The 19406-nt window shown below is 48.4% G+C and overlaps 2 protein-coding genes across 3 annotated transcripts; one reads left to right on the top strand and one right to left on the bottom strand.

Moving 5' to 3' along the window:
• Positions 1 to 11: 11 nt before the first annotated feature.
• Positions 12 to 10175, bottom strand: PDAP1 (PDGFA associated protein 1). Its single transcript, XM_012759045.3, has 6 exons — positions 10023 to 10175; positions 6982 to 7073; positions 5512 to 5619; positions 3979 to 4100; positions 1759 to 1910; positions 12 to 747 (listed from the first exon to the last, which is right to left on the bottom strand). The coding sequence occupies exons 1-6, from the start codon at positions 10033 to 10035 to the stop codon at positions 689 to 691; spliced, it is 546 nt and encodes a 181-aa protein (XP_012614499.1). The 5' UTR covers positions 10036 to 10175; the 3' UTR covers positions 12 to 688.
• A 186-nt stretch (positions 10176 to 10361) lies between these two features.
• BUD31 (BUD31 spliceosome associated protein) lies at positions 10362 to 19396 on the top strand. 2 transcript variants are annotated; one of them, XM_012759046.3, is made up of 6 exons: positions 10362 to 10511; positions 11527 to 11660; positions 12192 to 12315; positions 16418 to 16540; positions 16776 to 16942; positions 19160 to 19396. In XM_012759046.3, exons 3-6 carry the CDS (start codon positions 12222 to 12224, stop codon positions 19208 to 19210), a joined length of 435 nt encoding a protein of 144 aa, XP_012614500.1. In that variant the 5' UTR covers positions 10362 to 10511; positions 11527 to 11660; positions 12192 to 12221; the 3' UTR covers positions 19211 to 19396. The 2 variants fall into 2 exon arrangements, with proteins under 2 accessions (XP_012614500.1, XP_075851419.1); XM_075995304.1 differs by lacking the exon at positions 11527 to 11660 and having other exon boundaries at positions 10389 to 10511.
• The last annotated feature ends 10 nt before the right edge of the window (positions 19397 to 19406 follow it).

The raw sequence follows: 19406 nt of genomic DNA on the forward strand, positions 1-19406 counted from the left end.
CAGAACAAGGATTATGATAATGTCAAGTTTAATCTGCCAAATATACAAGTTGAATTTGTGGAGCATGTTTTGCCTGGGTGCTGCAAAGTCAACAGAGGTTATTGAAATGATCAACGGGTAGGGTTAAAAATGGGCCCAAGCCCTGGCCGGGTAGGTAGGAATGGGGTGGAGAAGGGCAGAGAGAAGCCTCAGAAAGAGGGGACTGGCCAGGGACAAGCTATGACCCTCAGGGACCCAGAGGCACAGGCTCCCAGATGACAGCCCCTCTCTGAATGAGCACCCAGGCCACACAGACAGGGCTGGTTGTCTGTAACTTCTTAGCAGCCGCCTCCTGGCACAACCGCCCACTAACGTGCAATCTACCAGACAAATGGAAGCTCTTCTTACCCCACCTCCCAGGCACCCCCCAACAAGGGTTCTGAATTCTAAAAACGGCAAAAACATTCAAATGGTTACATACGAAATGCTGTCCTGCATCTTTCTGTCTCAAAGATAGCAGCTGCCCCTCCCCCAGCCCCCCCCACATCCCCCCAATTTCTGTGCCAAGATGAAAAGGAGGCCCCATGCTGTGGGGGCTCCTGGCCTTGAGGGGCTGCTGCAGCGGCACCAGGGCACAGGGTGAGCGAGACACAGCAGAGGTCCTGGCGGCGCGGCCCAGTTCCCTGGCATCTCCTCCCACGGGTCACGTTTATTTATTCAGGGAGAGCGACTGCATTCGTTTTCCTGACAATGTGGCATCATCTTTTGCTGAGGGTTGGAAGGGAAGGGTAGGAGTTAGAATAAAGCAAAACAACACACACTAACAGAACTTTAGGTCTTCAGAAAACATTTTGTGCAACTTGCTCAGCTGGCACACAAGGAAGGGACCCAAGGAGAAGGGCCGAGGCTGATGCCCCTGCAGGAGCTACCAGACATCAGGCACCCAGACATTCCCAACTATTCCAGTAGCTGTTGCCCCCTCCACACAGGCCCATTAATACACAGTGGTGTGAGCAAATGGAAACCACCTCACCCTGCCTTCCCAGCAGAATCCTATAATTCCCAAATCAGCAACAACCTTTGCAGTTACACATGAAGTCCTTTCCCACTTGGGGTTTGTGAAGCAGAGATAAGTAGGGAGTTGGGATAACTGGATTTCTGGAGGAAATAACAGTGCCCCTGAGCAATTTGATTTCCCCTTTATAGGCCCCAGTTTCCTTCTGACCCAGTGAGGAGGCAAGTCAGTGGGATTTGAAGGTCACAAGTCAAATGCTCCTATAAACTGGACCGCTCCCCATAGCCACTCTGACCTGCCTGGGGAAGGACACAAGGAAGAAGGACACTTGGGCCACATTTCATCTGGGTCTGCACTGTTATGTATGTAGCCCACCCTCCCAATCCCTCGGATGGACACTGGTGACCCCAGGCAGCTCTCCTGGCTTCACATGGCACCAGAGACCTCAGTGGGACCTTCTAGTCTCAAAGGTCTGTACTGGGGGCATGGATTCTGGAGGTCTCCTGCTACTGGGGGACAGTAACTGTTCCCCTACTGTGGACAGTGCTCTGATGAGATTCCAACCCACATCTGACTCCATGACACCAATGGACTCTCCCAGTCCAAGGAGGTGGAGGGCACATGTGGGATGGAGCCTCTACTCAACCATCTATCACTCCTCACTGTACCCCCATCTCACAGACAAGGACACAAGTTCAGGGTTTGAGGTTTTGCCCAGACCCAGAGCCAGGCAGCTGCCCGAGCATGAGCAGTCCAGGTCTTACCTTTCCTTTCCTCTTCTTTCTTCCTGGCAGCTTCCTCCCGCTGTTTCCGGATGATCGCCAGCCGGGCAAGGTCCGCCTTGGCTTGTTCTGTCTTCCCAGCTAAATGCATCTTCATGTAACGTTCTTTTGCTTTCTGCTTCTCAATTTCTTCTCTGTTTGGATAAAAAGGTGACACAGGGCACATCTTTCCCCACTGCTGGCCGAGCTGGACACAGGAGCAGAATAAAGGCCAAGTACTCAGGCCTAGAGCCAAGGTGGAAAAGGGTGATCCAGCTGAGGGAGGGGTCCTGGCTTGGTGCCCCTGCCTGATGGACACTCACCCAACAAGCAAGCAGGAGGAACAGCTGAGAGGGAAAAGACCTGTGTCCTTGTGAAAACCTTAGCAGGAGAGGGGATGACAGCTGTCAGGGGGAGCTCATGACTGGAGTCTGGTGACTGAAGTGAGAAAACCAAGTGAACTAACTGTATGTTTCCGAGAAGATGACAAGGAGGAGGAAGGCACTGGAACCCACATTCTGTAAGGAATGAAGAATGAAGTAGACCAAGTAGCCTCTGTAAGGAATGAAGAATGAAGTAGACCAAGTAGCCGTAGGGCATGGACTAAGGGCCACAATGGGAAACAAGATACATTGTCTCAGCTGAACATGACACATTCACAAAGCAGCTCAGATGTGCAAGAGGCTGCCTCCCAAGGGGGTGAGCCCCATCAGTAGGAGTGTGGGAGTAAAAGCTGGACTCCCATGGGACAGAGGTGTTGGTAATCAACCCACTAGGTAGAGAGAATAGCAAGGCTCATTAGTTTCCCTTCGCCGACCTTCTCACGCCTGAGTTTCTGAACTGGAGTGGACGGCATCCAGGGTGTGAAGTCAAAGGATCCCATTTGTACTGGGTTCCCAGAAGACCCAAGTGCTGAAGGAGGGGAGAGCCCTGCCTGGCAGGAGATCAGAGGCCCTCAAAAGTACAGAGTTGGGAATAATGAGAAATGTGGCATGGAGGCCTTGCTAGAGGGGAGGGAGAGAAACTCAGCCACCAGGAATGGGATTGAGGATCTCACCCAGGAGACTCTGGACAAGACATCTGCTACAGAGATGAGGAGATAACACCTGGCAGATCCTACCCTAGCAGTGATGTGCCAGACTCAGAAGCCTCTAAGCTGAGCCCTCAGAAATGATGAACAAGGCTGCCAATGGCTCTGCGGGGTCCCTCACTGCAGGGTCCGGGCCTTCCTGGTTATCATCACTACAGCCCCATAGGGCAAGGGTAGCAACAGGACCGCCCTTTTACTGGTAAGGATACTGAGGGCCCAGAAAAGGCAGTGACTTGTCCAGGGCTGCACAGCTGTAAAGTGGCAGAACCTGTAGCAGCCCAGGCTGTTGCATTCCTGGGAAGTCAAGACTGAGAAGGAAGCTACTGAAGGAGTAGAGGAGAGGCCTTAGCAGCCTCCATTCACATCCAAGCTCATGGGCCTTCCCCGTATGCTTTCTTAGACACAAATGTTCTCCATGATGTGTCAGAACAGGAAGGTGGATAGAAATCCCAGCCAGAGAGAAACCAGGGCTGCTTTCCCCCACAGACTTTAACCTCTTCTAAGGCCCTTGAGATCACCTGGTGGCCATCGAAAGTCAGGGCACTAGTCAAGGACTTGGGTACTTGATCTTGATCCTCACATAACTCTTGAGGAAGTCATTTGCAGCTCCATTTTCACACAGGACTCAGAGAGGCCTGGGGCAGGCACCTGAGCCAGGCAGAACCTCCCTGCACCCCACTGGGCTGCCTTCTGGTTGGCACAGGCCCTGCCCCTGATCCTCTCCCTATCCCGATGGCTACAATACTACAGACAGACGCAGACCAGGAATGGTCAGATTGGACTGTATAAGGGAGTCTCCTCAGGCTGTGGTGCTCTGGAAGAAGGGAACAAAGGGCAAGCCTCTGAATCCCTGGGCAAGTACTTCAAGTGCAATGCTCAGGTCTGAATCCACCGTCCTAGTTTTAGTGATACATACCTACTGGTGAAAACAAATTGTGTGTGTTTCTTAAAAGCTACTGTAGTGTCTTTGGGGAATGAGATGAAACCGGAATAAACACAGCTGGTGCCCCCACCCAGCCACTGGGGACCTTGGAACCCAGGAAGCCAGGGCTGAGGATCCGGGCACCTCAGCATCCCACAGGCCAACCCCTGATTCGTATGCCCAGGTTACAAGGCCCAGCCAGTGACATTACCGTTCTCTCCTTGAAAGCTCCTTTGGCCCGTCCAGATCCAGTTGTGTGACCTTTTTGGTTGTCTGTGCCACCCGGTTGGGGTTCTCGATGTCGATAAGCCCTTCCACACCTTTGCGCTTTTGCTAGAACAGGGCAAGAAGCTGGCTGTTGGAGAAGTTCAGGTCCTGCAGACCCCCTGAAGGCCACTCCTACCATCTCCCAACAGCCCATCTGGATGGGGACAAACTGCTGCTCCACCCCCAGCCGTCATGGTACTTGGCCCGTCTCATAGTGGGGACAGCTCTCAGGACTATCTTCACCAGCCTGGGAAGGGCAAGGAAAATGAGTGTGCACAGTAAGAGCCCAACCGATGCCAAGCCTTGGCAACCGGGGACTATTATCCCAGTTTTAGAGGCTACAGAATGGTTGCTCAGGGTTAAGTAACTCATCCAAGGTCAACCAGTAAATAGCATGAGCCCAGCTGACCAGCACTCACACAGAGCACTACTCCCCAACTTCAAGCTTAGCCTCCAAAAGCAGTTTTCCATGGAATCCTGTGCCTGATTTTTTCCCTACAACAGGTACATGCTGGATCCCCAGGGTAAGGTGGGCCAAGGATGTGTGTTCTCATGACCAAGTCCAATTCCTACCAATCTCAGCTGACTGACTAGAAATGTTATCTTGAGAGACAGCTTCCACCCCACAGGCCTGTACCCAATCCAGCTACGTGTCTATACTCCACCCGGACGCCTAGCATTACAAACTTAACCTGTGTAAGACAGAACTTGAGATTCATTCCTCACCTCACCTCATCCTCCCCTCAATCCTAAGCACACCCTTGACTCCTCATTCCCTCAGCAACCCCCAAATATGGCTCGAATCTGTCCACTCTTCTGCACTGCCACTGTCACCACCCTGGCACAAGCCACAATTTCTGATCTGGACTCCTGCTGCTATCTCCCTGCTTCTACCCTCAACACCCTACAATTCACTTTCAGAGAAGCCAAAATAATCTTTTAAAAGCAAATCTGGTCATCTCTCTCCCCTCACAAGGCCTCTACCAGCTGGCCACTGCCCATCACAATGAAGCCCCACAGGCACTTGGGAGTGGCCCTTGCCAACCTTCCTCCCTCCATCCTGAACCACTCCACTCCATACCTGCTAAGTCACAGCCCACTGGCCCCTTTCTGTTCCATGAACATGCCACCTTGTTCCCGCCCCAGGGCCTTTGCTCTTGCTCATCTAGAGCCTCAACTGCTCTGCATGCCAATTTCACAGGGCTGAGTGTGTCTTGTTTTCCCAATCTCAGCTTATAAGTCACCCCATCACCACAGCACGACTCTAGGTCCCCTCTATCACAGTCTGTTTTATTCGATTGATCCCTTATCACTACTTGAAATTATACTGTTCATTTACTTCCTTACTGACTCTATCTCCCCATCAAAACGTAAACTCTTATGAGCAAGGACTTTGTCTGCACCTACCACTGGGACTGGTAACAAACAGGCACTCAATACATGAATCCAGGCCCCAGGCCCCCAACAGACTCAGTACCTGGTAGTCATCTTCCTCATCCTCACTCTCATCTGAGTCTAGAGATTTCTTCTCTTTTTTGGGGTCTCCTGCAGCCCCATCTCCACCTTCTTCTTGTTCCTCTTCTTCCTGTTTCAGAAATGGACAACCTGCAGAATCAAAAATGCAAAACAAACCCCCAAGACTGTGACCCCCCACCACCACCCTCAGACTGTGGACCTGGAGAAATCAAGTTTCTGTAAGGCTAGAACTAAGAATGACCAGGGTCCTACTCTGTGGCCCTGGCCCCAGGGTCGGCAACATGTGTCAGAGACAGGCAGCCTATCCATTCCACCATCCAACAAGCCCCTCATACAGCCACAAAAGGCCCTGCTCCCCTTCCTAGCCTAGCCACCTCAGGCAGCCTGAGTGAGAAGCTTGTCTCTCAGATCAGAAGGACTCAGCCATGGGGCTAGACACCACAGTCCTGCTCAGCTCCCCCACATGTCACCTGCAGCTGCCAAATCACACTGGCATCCCAGGCAAGTCCTCCCCCCTCTGCACTCCCCCAGTCCACGGCAGGCCAGCCATCCCGACCCACCCACCCATGTGCCCTACTGCACCAGCTTTCCAAGACAGCACCTCAGCAGGCCGCTTCCCTCCACCTCCCTTGCCTTCCCATCAGAAAATTCCCTTACAAAAACCTTGTGTTCTTCCCCTTTTAGCACCTGCCCACACATTCTCCAAGGTCCTGCTCTGCTGCCAGCTCCTCCATGAGGCCCTCAGACCCCACAGCTAGATGTGGTCTCTCCCTTCTCAGGGCTCCTGGGGTACTTCACAGCTGTGTGCTCGTCTGGCCCTGACTGTGCTCCCTTGGGCCCTTAATCCAGGCAGAGAGCTAATGATGTTATGGGGAGCACAGACACCAACAATGATGGAAACATCTATTTTCTAACAGTAGTCTGGACAAAGTACCACGGGAACAGAGGAAAGGGAACTACTAAGTCAATTCTGACTTTGGTGGGGGAGGGTGGCACCAGCACGAGTCACAGAGGAGGGGAGGCTGAATAAGATTTTGAGGAATGCCTGGCCCTTTGCTGCTGGGGGTGTGGGAAGGCATGGCACCTGTTAGGTAGAGCCTGGCGAGCCGTCCTGCATGGCTGCAGCAGAAAAGTGGAGAGTTGTGGGAGTTGGAGCAGTGAATGGAGAGAGCCTAGTGGAGGGAAAGCCTCCGCAAGGCAAGTACACAGGACCAGGAACACAGACTCACTAAAGTAACCGCGACTCAGTGAACAAAGTTCTTTATAACTGATGCAGTCAGTTATAAAGTCTATAAAGTCTATAAAGTCTACCCCTCGCCCCGACTATCATTTATTGTTCTGGGACTCATTGCCCTCCCCAGAGCAACTGGCTTGTCCCTGTGACTGGATAGTCTGCCTGGCTTCTCTGTGAGCCAAAGAGACAGGACCCCACCCGGGGCCACTGGAGTGGCCTAGACAGGCACATACTCACCCTGGCCTTCTGCTTTTCGGCCTGGAGCTGTGCGTCAATTTCCTCAGGGCTTGTGTACTGCCTTGCCCGGCCTTTGTGGCCTCCCTTTCTCCCTGCACAAAGATCAGCAGTTTAGGAAGGTAGGAAGGAAACAGCTGTCTTGACTGCCCTGCTACCCAGAGGATTGTTGTGCTTGCAGTATTCTCATCACAGGCCATAGAGACCTCACCTACCCCTCACAAATCACCACCCAAACCTATCCCACCCGCATGAGTTCAAAGGGATGCAAGGAGCAACCTGTGCCTATCTGATGCACCACCAAACTATGTGCTGGATATAGGTTCTCACGAACAAGCACTGAAATAATAAGAACCACATAGAGTTCCTGGCTAAATCCTCTGGTCCCTTAGAATTCAAACATAGTGGACTCAGATGCAATTACAAAAACATGTAGCACTTATACCCCTGCTGTTGCTATAGGGCTTTTTGCTTGCAATGTTCTGTCACAGCTATGAGCCCATTTTATCCTCAGAATAAACCTATGGTGCAAGAGTCATTGTTGGTCCCATTTTTATAGACAAGGAGACTTAAGATCAAAGCAGAGTGGTGAAGAACACAGATTTTAGAGTCCAACCCCTGGATTCTCAGCTCTATGCTTACTAGCTTGTGACTCTGGGCAGGCATATAAACTCTCAAATCCTCAGTTTTATCTGTGTCCCTATCTCATAGTGTTGTCATGAAAATAGATTAGCTATTATACATAAAGCTGTTGGAACAGCACCTGGCACTGGATAAACACTACAAAAGTGTTTGCTACGGTTTTTACTTTTCTCTCTAGTATAGTATCTGGTGGGAAAACAAACAAAAAAACCCACCACCACTGGCCATGTAATTTACTGCCGATGCAGAATACAATAAAATAGTTCATGTTCATCTTAGTGGTATGGTAGAAATAAAATACTTAAGGAAAAAAACCCAAAACATATAGGCAAAAACTTTGTGCTTGAAGTAAGAAATGACCAAGTTAGTTGAAAACAAATCTCACTATAGTCTAAGAGTTAAAAATGTGACTAGCAATTTAAGTTCATCTAACAATATCAGTTTTATAGTCTTGAGACAGGATAATAGAATGACTCCTGCTGAAGCCATCAGTGAGTTTTACAGCAGGGTGGCATCCCCTTTGCTGATCCCAGAGTATGCAGGTGTGACTGTGACTTCGACCCCCACACGGGACCTCTCCTGGAAGCTGAAGCCCACCCTATTTCCAGAGAACCCCTCCCTGTGAGCAGACTCTGTAATTAGCCAGAGCTGCTCCAGACTCCAGAGACAGTAGCAGAGATACTGGCCTCCCTTAATTTCCTAGACAGCAGCTGCAGAGCTGTAATTGGGCTGCTACAGACCACACCACCCATTTTAATGACTACCTAGCTTCCCAGAGGAGACTGTCGAACTCGTGAACATCCTATTGTGAGATCAAGTTTGCCATTAAAAAAAAAACTAACACCCCTTTATTGCTCTCTTAATATTCCAGGGCAATAGTAACAACTCAAAGTTGATTACTATAAGTTTTCATCTCAAATACTTGGCTATGGGATACTGACCTAGCTTGAGTTACAGTATCTTTAATAATAGGCTCTTTCAAGACTTTAAAAATACTTCAGTTAACACCGTGGAAACAAGAGTTGGGCTTAGCTCTTGGGGAATTTTTTTTCTTTTAATACCTTCATGTTTTCTTGTGCTTTTCAAACAAATGAATCCTAAAGGAAACCTAAACCATGTCTGCCCACAAAAATTTTTGCAAGCCAAAAGACCATTTAGCCATGAACTCATATTTAAGGTTTTACAATTGTAGCCTCTAACCTTGGCCCAAAATATCCATTAAATAAGATTTTGGAGACAGGATGACTCATTCAGCAACCCCCTTTTACAGATGAAAAGACTAGGGAACAATAGAAGAGACAGGGTTCTTCCGGTCACAGATTAAATTGGTAGAGAGCCAAGTTTAAACAGATTTAGTTCTATAAAGCCAAAATCTCTGGAGTCAGGAAGTGATTTAGGCTTGAAAAAGCTCCAGGCAGATGTTCCTGTGGGCGGAGTGCATTAACCAACATAATACAAGAGCTACCAATATTAACTGGACATCTATTCTGTGCCAGGAGCCAGCCAGGTACTTTGCACGCTCTATCATTTTACCACCCCTATCCCCAACTCACCAGGCTTAGGACTATTCGCTGGGTGTTTCAGATGAGGAAAAGAGGCCAGAGGAGGTTAAATGACTTGTTCAGAACCACAGAATTAGACAGTGACACAGCTCGGACTCAAACTGGGGACTTGATTCTAAAGGTGGAAAAGGATGGAGGACAAGCTCCATACATTGTACTGGGAAGCCATGGACCTTCTTGGCCAAGAGGTGGCAAAGCCTCAATAGCTAATGCTCGCGAGGCACTGTATTCCGCACTCCGCGTGGATTACCTAGTTTAAGCCATGCATCAGTACTATGAGGTAGGTACAATCATAAGCCCCATTTGCAAATAAGAAAACTGAGATACAAGGAGTTTAAGCGACTGGCTCAAAGGAACACAATGAATTGCTACTGAATAGGGGAGTCAAAGCCAGATCTACCAGGCTCTTAAGCATCATGTTGAGTCTTATTTGGCAGGTCTGGCTGAGTCGGAGCCAGAAAGGGCCCACGTTTTACGCGAAGCAGGCGGGCCCGGCACAAGCATGGGACGCAGTGACTCAGTACCCAGCCAGCCTAGAAGTGGGATAAACTCCAGACCCCTCAGGTTTGGAGAAGCGCGCCCCGAATCCGGCTCTCCGCGCCGGCGAGGATCCAGAGCCGTAGAAACGCCTCAGCCCACTAAGGAAGCCACTCTAGGCCCCACCATGGTCCCGTCTCCCCATCGTGACAATTGGGCGTCGAAGCCCAGGCCTGGCCCTCAACCGGTGCGGACGGCCTCCCTCGACACCACTTTCTGGGACGCCCACGGGCTGAGGAGACAGCGGGAGTCGGATCCCAGCCTCCCCTTGAAGCCCGCGGGCCACGCGCGCCCGCCCCTCACCTCCTTTAGGCATCGCGGCTCCAGCGGCTGCGGCGGCGGCGCCTCGAGCTGACACCGGAACCGGAAATATCTTGGGCTCGACTTCTTCCGCCCAGTCCAGTCCCTTCGGCGCGCCGCCGCCGCCGCCGCCGCTGCCGCCGCCGCCACCACCACCGCTGCTAGGACAGGGACCTCAGGGAGGCCGCCGCACGAAGTCGGGCTGTCCCACGTGTCGCCTGATTCCAGGTTCGCCCGCGTGCTGCCCGGCAACAGCACCCCAGAGTCCCTGTCCAGACAGACGCATGACTTTGCCGGTAACCCCCTGAAAAGTGAAAGCAAAGGGCAACAGCGGCTCTGGAACTCTATACAGGCAGCACTGAGGACACCTAAGACGACGCAATCAGCGCGCGGGCTGGGCGGGGCTCCGCGAGGCCCTCATCCCCAAGAAATAGCCCCAGGAGCGGAAGCCGTCAGTAGAGAAGCGGCGGCCTGAGGTGTTGGGGTCTTCCGGTAGGTGTTTTTCTTCTGTTCTCGATTACCTTGACAACGGTGCGGGCTAGGGACCGGTGATCTGCACTAATCCAGAGGGCGATCTGAGCGGCTGGACTGGGATGGGTTCAGGCTTCTGGATCGTGAGGCCAAAGTGAGCTCCCGAGGTTCCTTGTTCGTTCTGAGGATAGGATGGTAAATTGGGGGGCTTTGTTGCTTCTAGGCTTCTTCTCATGCCGTTTTCTCTTCCGGGAACGTCTTTTGTCTAAATACTGTCTTTCTGCACCTAGTTCAAATGCTGATCTCTTTATGAACCTCCTTCACTGTCCCCTTGTGACATCTTTCTTCCCCGAGCGCCCCTACCTCTTATACCTCCCAATACCTCTACTTGATCGAGTTACCTCCTACCTTTAGCTTCCCCGGGAGGCCTCTTCTGACTTTGAGACTGGGCCAGGGTCCTCGAATTTCTTAATGTCATTGGAAAGTGATCATTCTCTTGTCACTGGTTGTGCACCCTGGGGCACGGACCAGAATCCAGAATCTCTACCTTCAGCGCAGGGGAGACCAGTGCAGAGACCACTGATTTGGGAGTCAAGAGTCCTCTAGTCAGAGTCAGATTTTGCAAATTCCCAGCTGTGCGCCCCTAACTTTACCTGTTAGAGTTTGATGCTTCATTTGTATGGTTGTTATGAAGAGTTCACGAGAGAAGGCTGTGTGTGTGTGTGTGTGTGTGTGTGTGTGTGTGTGTGTGTGTGTGTGTGTGTGTGTGTTGGGGGATTATAAAGTGTCAGACATTTTCTGGAAGGGAGGGGACTCACTGAATTTGGGAGAGATTAGTCTGCCATGCTTAAAGGTAAGAGATAACCTAAGTTCTTTTTGCCAGCTAGTAAATGCTATGTGGTTTGAAAAATGCTTTGCTATTTACATTTGTCCTAGCTTTTTGTATGGACTTTACCTGACTTGTAACATGTTTGTTAGGTCTAAAAGAGACCTTGGCAATAATCAATTGGATAATCCACTGCCCTCATTTTTACAGATGAAACTGAAGAAAGGAGGAAAAGAGACCTTTCCAAAGTCACAGAATAATTTTTAGGGCCAGACAAGAATCCAAGCCTGTAACTGCAGAGACCAGAGATTTTTCTGTTACACTCTTGGGAAGCAAATTCTAAGGTACTTTGGTTTTACAGCTGTCTTTTCCTTTTTAAACACTGATCCTCTTGGCTTCCCCAATTGTAGCCCTCACACTCTTATAATTGGCTTTCACCTGACTGTCTGCTTCCTAAAATGTAACCTTCCAAGGGGCAGAGTTTGTGTCTTAATTTTTTGTTCTGTGTTCCCAATAGCCAGTACAGGGCCAGGCTTGTAGTTGATGTTAGTTAATGTCTGCTAAGCATACATTATACACCAGGCATGATCCATACAATTATAAGTCTTCACAATGACCCCCCCATAAAGTAGCTTCTATTACTCCCCACAGATGAGAAAACTGAAACTGAATTAAGAAAGTTAAGTAGCTTTCTAAAGATCACAGGGTAAGTAGCAGAGCCAGGATTTGAACCTAGGCTATCTGGATCTGGAGCCCTTTCCTGTAGCTACTACCCTATGCTGCCACAAGGAAGTGAACTTGTACAAAATACTGGCTGGTGAAGGCCTTTGGGGATCTGAAGCTCAAAAACTAATTCATTTAATTTTTCCCCCCAGATCTTTTTGCATTGTCTTGTGGAGGAGGAAATGCCTAAAGTCAAAAGAAGCCGGAAAGCACCTCCAGATGGCTGGGAATTGATCGAACCAACACTGGATGAATTAGACCAAAAGATGAGAGAAGGTGAGTGGGGGAATTCCTCTCTGAGTGGGCTGGGCCCAAAAGTCAAAGCTTAATGTCTCCAGGGGCCAGGCATAAATGCAAATATAATGAAATGACATGTTTTGTTTGCTTATTAACTCTTAGCGGCCTGGTGCAGCCTGTAATCCTAGCATTCTGGGAGGCTGAGGTGGGAAGATTGTTCAAGGTTGGGAGTTCGAAACCAGCCTGAGCAAGAGTGAGACCCTGTCTCCACTAAAAATAGAAAGAAATTAATTGGCAAACTAAAAAGATACAGAAAAATGAGCCGGGCATGGTGGCCCATGCCTATATTACCAGCTACTTGGAAGGCTGAGGCAAAGACTCAGAGGATTACTGTAAGTGCCCAAAAGTAAGCTAACATTAATGAAAAGTTCCTCAAAATAGCTTTTTTTGGCCAACCTAAATATAAAAGCTTTAGGGAATATAGGTCAAATAGTCTATCTAGAATTATTTACTGTTTGGGTTAGATGCATATTTAAAGTCATACAAAATATATTTGCTACTCTTTTTCAGTTTCATATTTTATAAGACATTTTTATTCAGACGTGTTTTTTTTTTGTTTTTTTTTTTTGAGACAGAGTCTTGCTTTGTTGCCCAGGCTAGAGTGAGTGCCGTGGCGTCAGCCTAGCTCACAGCAACCTCAAACTCCTGGGCCTAAGCTATCCTGCTGCCTCAGCCTCCCGAGTAGCTGGGACTACAGGCATGCACCACCATGCCTGGCTCATTTTTTTTCTATATATTAGTTGGCTAATTAATTTCTTTCTATTTATGGTAGAGACAGGGTCTTGCTCTTGCTCAGGCTGGTTTCGAACTCCTGACCTCGAGCAATCTGCCTACTCAGCCTCCCAGAGTGCTAGGATTACAGGCGTGAGCCACCACGCCCAGCCTGTTCAGACTTTTCTTGTGGGTCTTTGATATGGTTTATATCATTTAGTCTTTGCACCATCTGACAGTTTTCCAGAATGCACCATAATTGCTTCTGTGTAAATGGTGTGTGTTCCTGCACTTTGTGAAACTATATAGGGTGCTGTCTTTGGAAATTTTATCTGAAGCCACAAGCATCCATTGGCCTTATATGATCAGAGTAACCACTTACTGAATTAGTTAAATGCTTGTTTGTAAGGAATCTAATCATTGCTATTATGAAGGCATGCCTCTAGCAATAATTAGTAAATCGGTGTTAAATTACTTGCCTTTTTTCAAAATTGATTGGAATTGTACCGAGCCACCTCTTTTAAATATCCAGACCTTGCAGTAATTAGTCATTTTGGGCTGAGATTTCTTCCCCCAAACACTCTTAATCAAAATAAAGGAAATAGGAGAATGCTAGAAGAGAAGAGATTTTGAAAGTAAATCTACTTCCTCTTTTAGGGAGTAACTTTTGAGGAGAAGGGAACCTTACCTTGTATTTAGAAGTATGTGATATTCTTTACCTCCAAAAAGCAGTATTCTTTCTCCTGTTTTTCTTTAACCAATATAGTCTTTTGGCATTTCTTTGATGTCTCACTTTTAATAAACATAGCTTTTAAGACCTAGTTCATGGCCGGGCACGCCTGTAATCCTAGCACTCTGGGAGGCCGAGGTGGGCGGATCTCTCAAGGTCAGGAGTTGGAGACCAGCCTGAGCAAGAGCAAGACCCCGTCTCTACTAAAATGGAAAGAAATTAATTGCCCAACTAAAAATATATAGAAAAAAAATGAGCCGGGCATGGTGGCACATGCCTGTAGTCCCAGCTACTCGGGAGACTGAGGCAGGAGGATCGCCTGAGCCCGGGAGTTTGAGGTTGCTGTGAGCATGCTGCCCTTACTTCCACTATAAAGAAAACAGCAGCCCAGGAAGATGATGTGAGGCCTTGGAGACTTGGCTTCAGTGATAGGAACAAGAGGGAGCTCTGGGGACGGAGCAGACTGGAGAGAGGGAGAAGCTAGAGCCTGGAGCCCATTTTACCACATGGGGATGCAGGTTCAGCAGTGCCAGTGTTGCTGAATTAAAAGAGGATATCAAGGATGGTACCTTGACTTACGGCAAGAGAAGGGTAGCAGCGTTTGGGTGGGTAGATTAGGAAGATTTCAGTTCTAGACGTGTTTTCTTTTTGAGACAGAGTCTCACTTTGTTGCCCAGGCTACAGTGAGTGCCGTGGCATCAGCCTAGCTCACAGCAACCTCAAACTCCTGGGCTCAAGCGATCCTCCTGCCTCAGCCTCCCGAGTAGCTGGGACTACAGGTATGCACCACCATGCCCGGCTCATTTTTTCTATATATATTAGTTGGCCAATTAATTTCTTTCTATTTATAGTAGAGATGGGGTCTCGCTCTTGCTCAGGTTGGTTTTGAACTCCTGAGCACAAATGATCCGCCCGATTCATCCTCCCAGAGAGCTAGGATTACAGGTGTGAGGCACCACTCCAGGCCTTTTTTTTTTTTTTTTTTTTTTTTTTTGAGATAGAGCCTCTCTTTGTTGCCCAAGCTAGAGTGAGTGCCGTGGCATCAGCCTAGCTCACAGCAACCTCAATCTCCTGGGCTCAAGCAATCCTGCTGCCTTAGCCTCCCGAGTAGCTGGGACTACAGGCATGCACCACCATGCCTGGCTAATTTTTTCTATATATATTAGTTGGCCAATTAATTTCTTTCTATTTATAGTAGAGACGGGGTCTCACTCTTGCTCAGGCTGATTTCGAACTCCTGACCTCCAGCAATCCACCCACCTCGGCCTCCCAGAGAGCTAGGATTACAGGCGTGAGCCACCGTGCCGGGCCTCTGGACATGTTAAGTCTGAGATGTTCTAAGATTTTCAGGGCTGTCCGGAGATCCAGAGTTGGGCTGCTCTGTTTTGCCCACTGCTATGTCTTGGGCACCTAAGAGCAGAGTGTTGCCCGTAGTAGCAAGCTTACAGTGTGTACTCGCTGACTCCTTAACACCTGCCTTTCTGCTTGGATGATGGAATACTATTTGTTGAGCTGAATTATAAATCCTAGGTAATAGAATAGCTTAAATGTTGAATAAATGCAGGTATGGTTTTCTTGATCACTCCTCACCTTCTCCTCTGCCCTAAAAGCTGAGAGGAGGTGAAAGGCAAAGATCAACTTGTAACTGTTAAAAGAAAAAGAGAATGGCCTTGTGGCACGTGTGAGCTCCACCTGATCTATGTGTGTTGAAGGGGCAGCTGTCTCCTGCAGGCCACCTCGCTGAGAACCTTCAGACTGGTCCAGTTTGTTTTGGCTCTTTCTCAGCCCCAAAGGACTTTGGTTGGGAAATGAAACCAGAGGTCCCTTAAAGATGATTAGGATACCTATCTCTGGGCCAGGAATTATCTTGAGAAATTATTATGCTGTAGAAATAGGTCTGGAAGGGTATAGAGACCAGGGTGTTAACAAAGGGTATTGTTGAATGATTTTTTAAAAATCTCTTTTCTAATTCTAATTAAAAAGGCATTTTTAATTTAAAACGGTCACATTCGAATCATTATTCTTTTTCTTTTTTTAAATAACAGCTTTACTGAGATATAAATCATATACTATGAAAATCTTTTAGAGTGTCTAAGGGGTTTTTAGTGTATTCATTCAAAAAGTTGTGGCACCATCGCTATGGTCAGTTTTACAACATTTCAAAGTTTATCCACGTTGTAGCATGACGGGATTTCTTTCCTTTGTAAAGCAGAATACTATTCCATTGTGTGGATAGACCACATTTTGTTCATCCACTCATCTGTTGATGGACATTTGGATTGTTTATACTTTTTGGCTTCTAGGAACTTTTATGTACAAGTTTGTGTGTGTACATGTGTTTTTAGTTCTCTTTGGTATGTTCCCAGGAGTGGAATTGTTGCCGGGTCATGTTACAACTTCTTGAGGAACTGCCAAAATTTTCTGCAGCGGCTGCACCATTTTACATTCCCACCAGCGGCGTGTGGAGTTCCAGTTTCTCTACGTCCTCTCCAACGCTTACTGTCGCCTGGTCATTTTGACTATAGCCATCCTAGTGGGAAAGTGGTATTCGTTATCCCTAGTTATTGAAAAAAATGACACTCATCCTGTGCAGACTAACCCTATTCCCCAAAACAAATACATACTTTTTTTTCTCCCCAGCTGAAACAGAGCCTCATGAGGGCAAGAGGAAAGTGGAATCTCTGTGGCCCATCTTCAGGATCCACCACCAGAAAACCCGCTATATCTTTGACCTCTTTTATAAGCGGAAAGCCATAAGCAGAGGTAATTGGCCAAGTTAGTTCCCTCTTGGCCTTTCGAATTTGAGTAGCTTTGTGAATTATTTAAGTAATGACCCTTATCCTTGCAACCTCAGCAAGAGTCCTGATTTTTATTACTACTAGAAATGGGGGTAGCCAATGTTAACTAAATATTCTTTTTATTCAAGGGTGGCGATACGCCAGCGGTGGGGAAGGTTTGTTACACAATGGTCTGATGCCCTTTCTCATCTTATTGACAGAACTATATGAATATTGTATTAAAGAAGGGTATGCAGACAAAAACCTGATTGCAAAATGGAAAAAGCAAGGGTATGAGAACTTGTGCTGCCTGCGGTGCATTCAGACACGGGATACCAATTTTGGAACAAACTGCATTTGCCGGGTCCCCAAAAGCAAGCTGGAAGTGGTAATGTCTTATGCTCAAGTTTGATGTTATTTTCAGCATAAAATTCTGCACTAGTCAACTCCAAAGGATTTCATATTATTGGGTTGGGCTGGAATGTAGTTTTGTCACTGGACAGCCTGCTAGCCATCCCTCCTGGGAGTCCCTCTATGCAGAAATCCATGCTAGGCGGAGTGTGGCAGTGATCATGTGTGTTAGGTCTGGGGACTAATATCAACTCCACCTTTGGGCAAGTTATTAAACTCCAAGGTGGTGGGAGGGCTATATCAGGGAAGGGTGGCCAGTCAGTGGGAGTTCCTGTCCCATTTCCTTCAGTCCTCACAATGACTTTAATTTTACAATCACTGCATTTCCTCTATCAGAAATTTCTGTTCCAAAAGTAGGCTGAGCACCTGGAGTGGTACTGATGGGGCAGTACCTGAGATCAGGGCACAAGCCCCTCTGAAAGAGTGTTGCAGACCAAGGCAGAGAAGAGTATGGCACCTTGTCCATTAGTGGCCATTCAGTGCAGCCCCTTGGCAGACAGTTGTTGGCCCAGCTATGAGGTCAGGCTAGATAGTCTATCTCCCAGTTTGGCCTTTTCACTAATTGGCCCCTTTATGCTGCAGCAAGAGCTATAATTTATAGAGCTTTGGCTCAGTGCTGAGGGTTTTAAGTCTTCAGGCAGCTCAGTCTCCCCACACCACGTGGCAGTTCAGGGATGAGCACAGTGGAGAGCGAGTGAGCGAGGGCCACCTCCCCAAGAGAAGGCTCTGGGTGCTGCTTTTCTGAAGGAGGCAGGGAAGGGTGGCAGAGTGGTAGAAGTCCTCCTCCTCAGAGCCCCAGGTTTCCATGGGGATGTAGTGGCAGACCAAAACAGAGCCTGCTTTAGACTTAGCTTGACTCCACTAGAGGATCTTGTTTGTTTAGACTCAAGTCTTGCTCTTCCAAGAGTTGTTTTTGTTTTTCTGAGATAGTCTCGTTTTGTTGCCCAGGATAGAGTGAGTGCCGTGGCATCAGCCTGGCTCACAGCAACCTCAAACTCCTGGGCTCAAGCAATCCTATCTCCTCAGCCTCCCGAGTAGCTGGGACTACAGGCATGCACCACCATGCCTGGCTAATTTTTTTCTATATATATTAGTTGGCCAATTAATTTCTTTCTATTCCTAATAGAGACGGAGTCTCGCTCCTTCTCAGGCCGGCCTCGAACTCCTGACCTTGAGCAATCCACCCACCTCGGCCTCCCAGTGTGCTAGGATTACAGGCCACTGTGCCTGGCCTCCCATCTCTCTTTAACACATGAATGTTTAAAAAGCTAATGTCATCTAAAGTAGGTGAGGCTGTGATTATAGTTTTTTAAAACTCTTGGGGCTGGGTGCAGTGGCTCATGCCTGTAATCCTAGCATTCTGGGAGGCTTAGGTGCGCGGATTGCTGGAGGTCAGAGTTCAAAACCAGCCTGAGCAAGAGCGAGACCCCATCTCTACTATAAAAATAGAAAGAAATTAATTGGCCAACTAATATATAGAGAAAAAAATTAGCCGGGCATGGTGGTGCATGCCTGTAGTCTCAGCTACTTGGGAGGCTGAGGAGACAGGATTGCTTGAGCCCAGGAGTTTGAGGTTGCTGTGAGCTAGGCTGATGCCACAGCACTCACTCTATCCTGGGCAACAAAGCAAGACTCTGTCTCAAAAAAAAAAAGTACAATAAACACAAACTACTGCTTTGGGGGATCTTCTGTCTGCTGAGCATTGGGCCACCCCAGGCTTAGGGAACAAGGTCTGCTGCTCACTATTCTGGTGGGGGCACCAACGCAGAAAGCTGACTCAAGTACACACCCTTCTGCTCCCCTACACTAGCCAAAAAGTTTCCCAGCCCAGAGGAGGCCCTGAGGTTCCTGGCACTCAGCCTGCTGAGCAGTAGCAGCGCCACCTCAGCTCACTGCAGGGTCTGTCATGTCCACTTAGAACAACAAGACTCATTCACACAGGTTTTTTTTTCCTTTAATGGCACATGTGTGTGTTGAATCTGCATAAACTAAATGAACGTACAGGTGTAACTTCAGTGTCAACAATAGCTGTTTACATCTTCATGAAAGAACCAAATTTTCTCTGTCCAGAACTGTCAAAGGGTTTCTGAGGTGCATCCTCTAGGGCATGTCCCATTAGCACTCTACTTGGTGGGAGGGTCCTTGTGTGTGTGGCTGGTGGTGGGTGCAGCGCCTCAACTGTCCTCTCTTACAGGGCCGCATCATCGAGTGCACGCACTGTGGCTGCCGGGGCTGTTCTGGCTGAGGCCCGCAACCCTTCTCCGCCCAGGACCTTGGACTTCGCAGTTGCTGTGTGCTGCGCCACCCCCTCTCCTGGGAGCAGCTCTTCCCACAGAGCGGTGCCCCAGGCCCGAGTTGGAACATGGTCTCTACGGGTGAAGGCTTTGCTGTCTATCAGCTGTGATTTGTAAAAATAAAACTTTCAAACTTCTTGGGTCCTG

This window comes from Microcebus murinus, chromosome 19, assembly GCF_040939455.1.
Source record: "Microcebus murinus isolate Inina chromosome 19, M.murinus_Inina_mat1.0, whole genome shotgun sequence".
Classification (NCBI taxonomy): Eukaryota; Metazoa; Chordata; class Mammalia; order Primates; family Cheirogaleidae; genus Microcebus; species Microcebus murinus.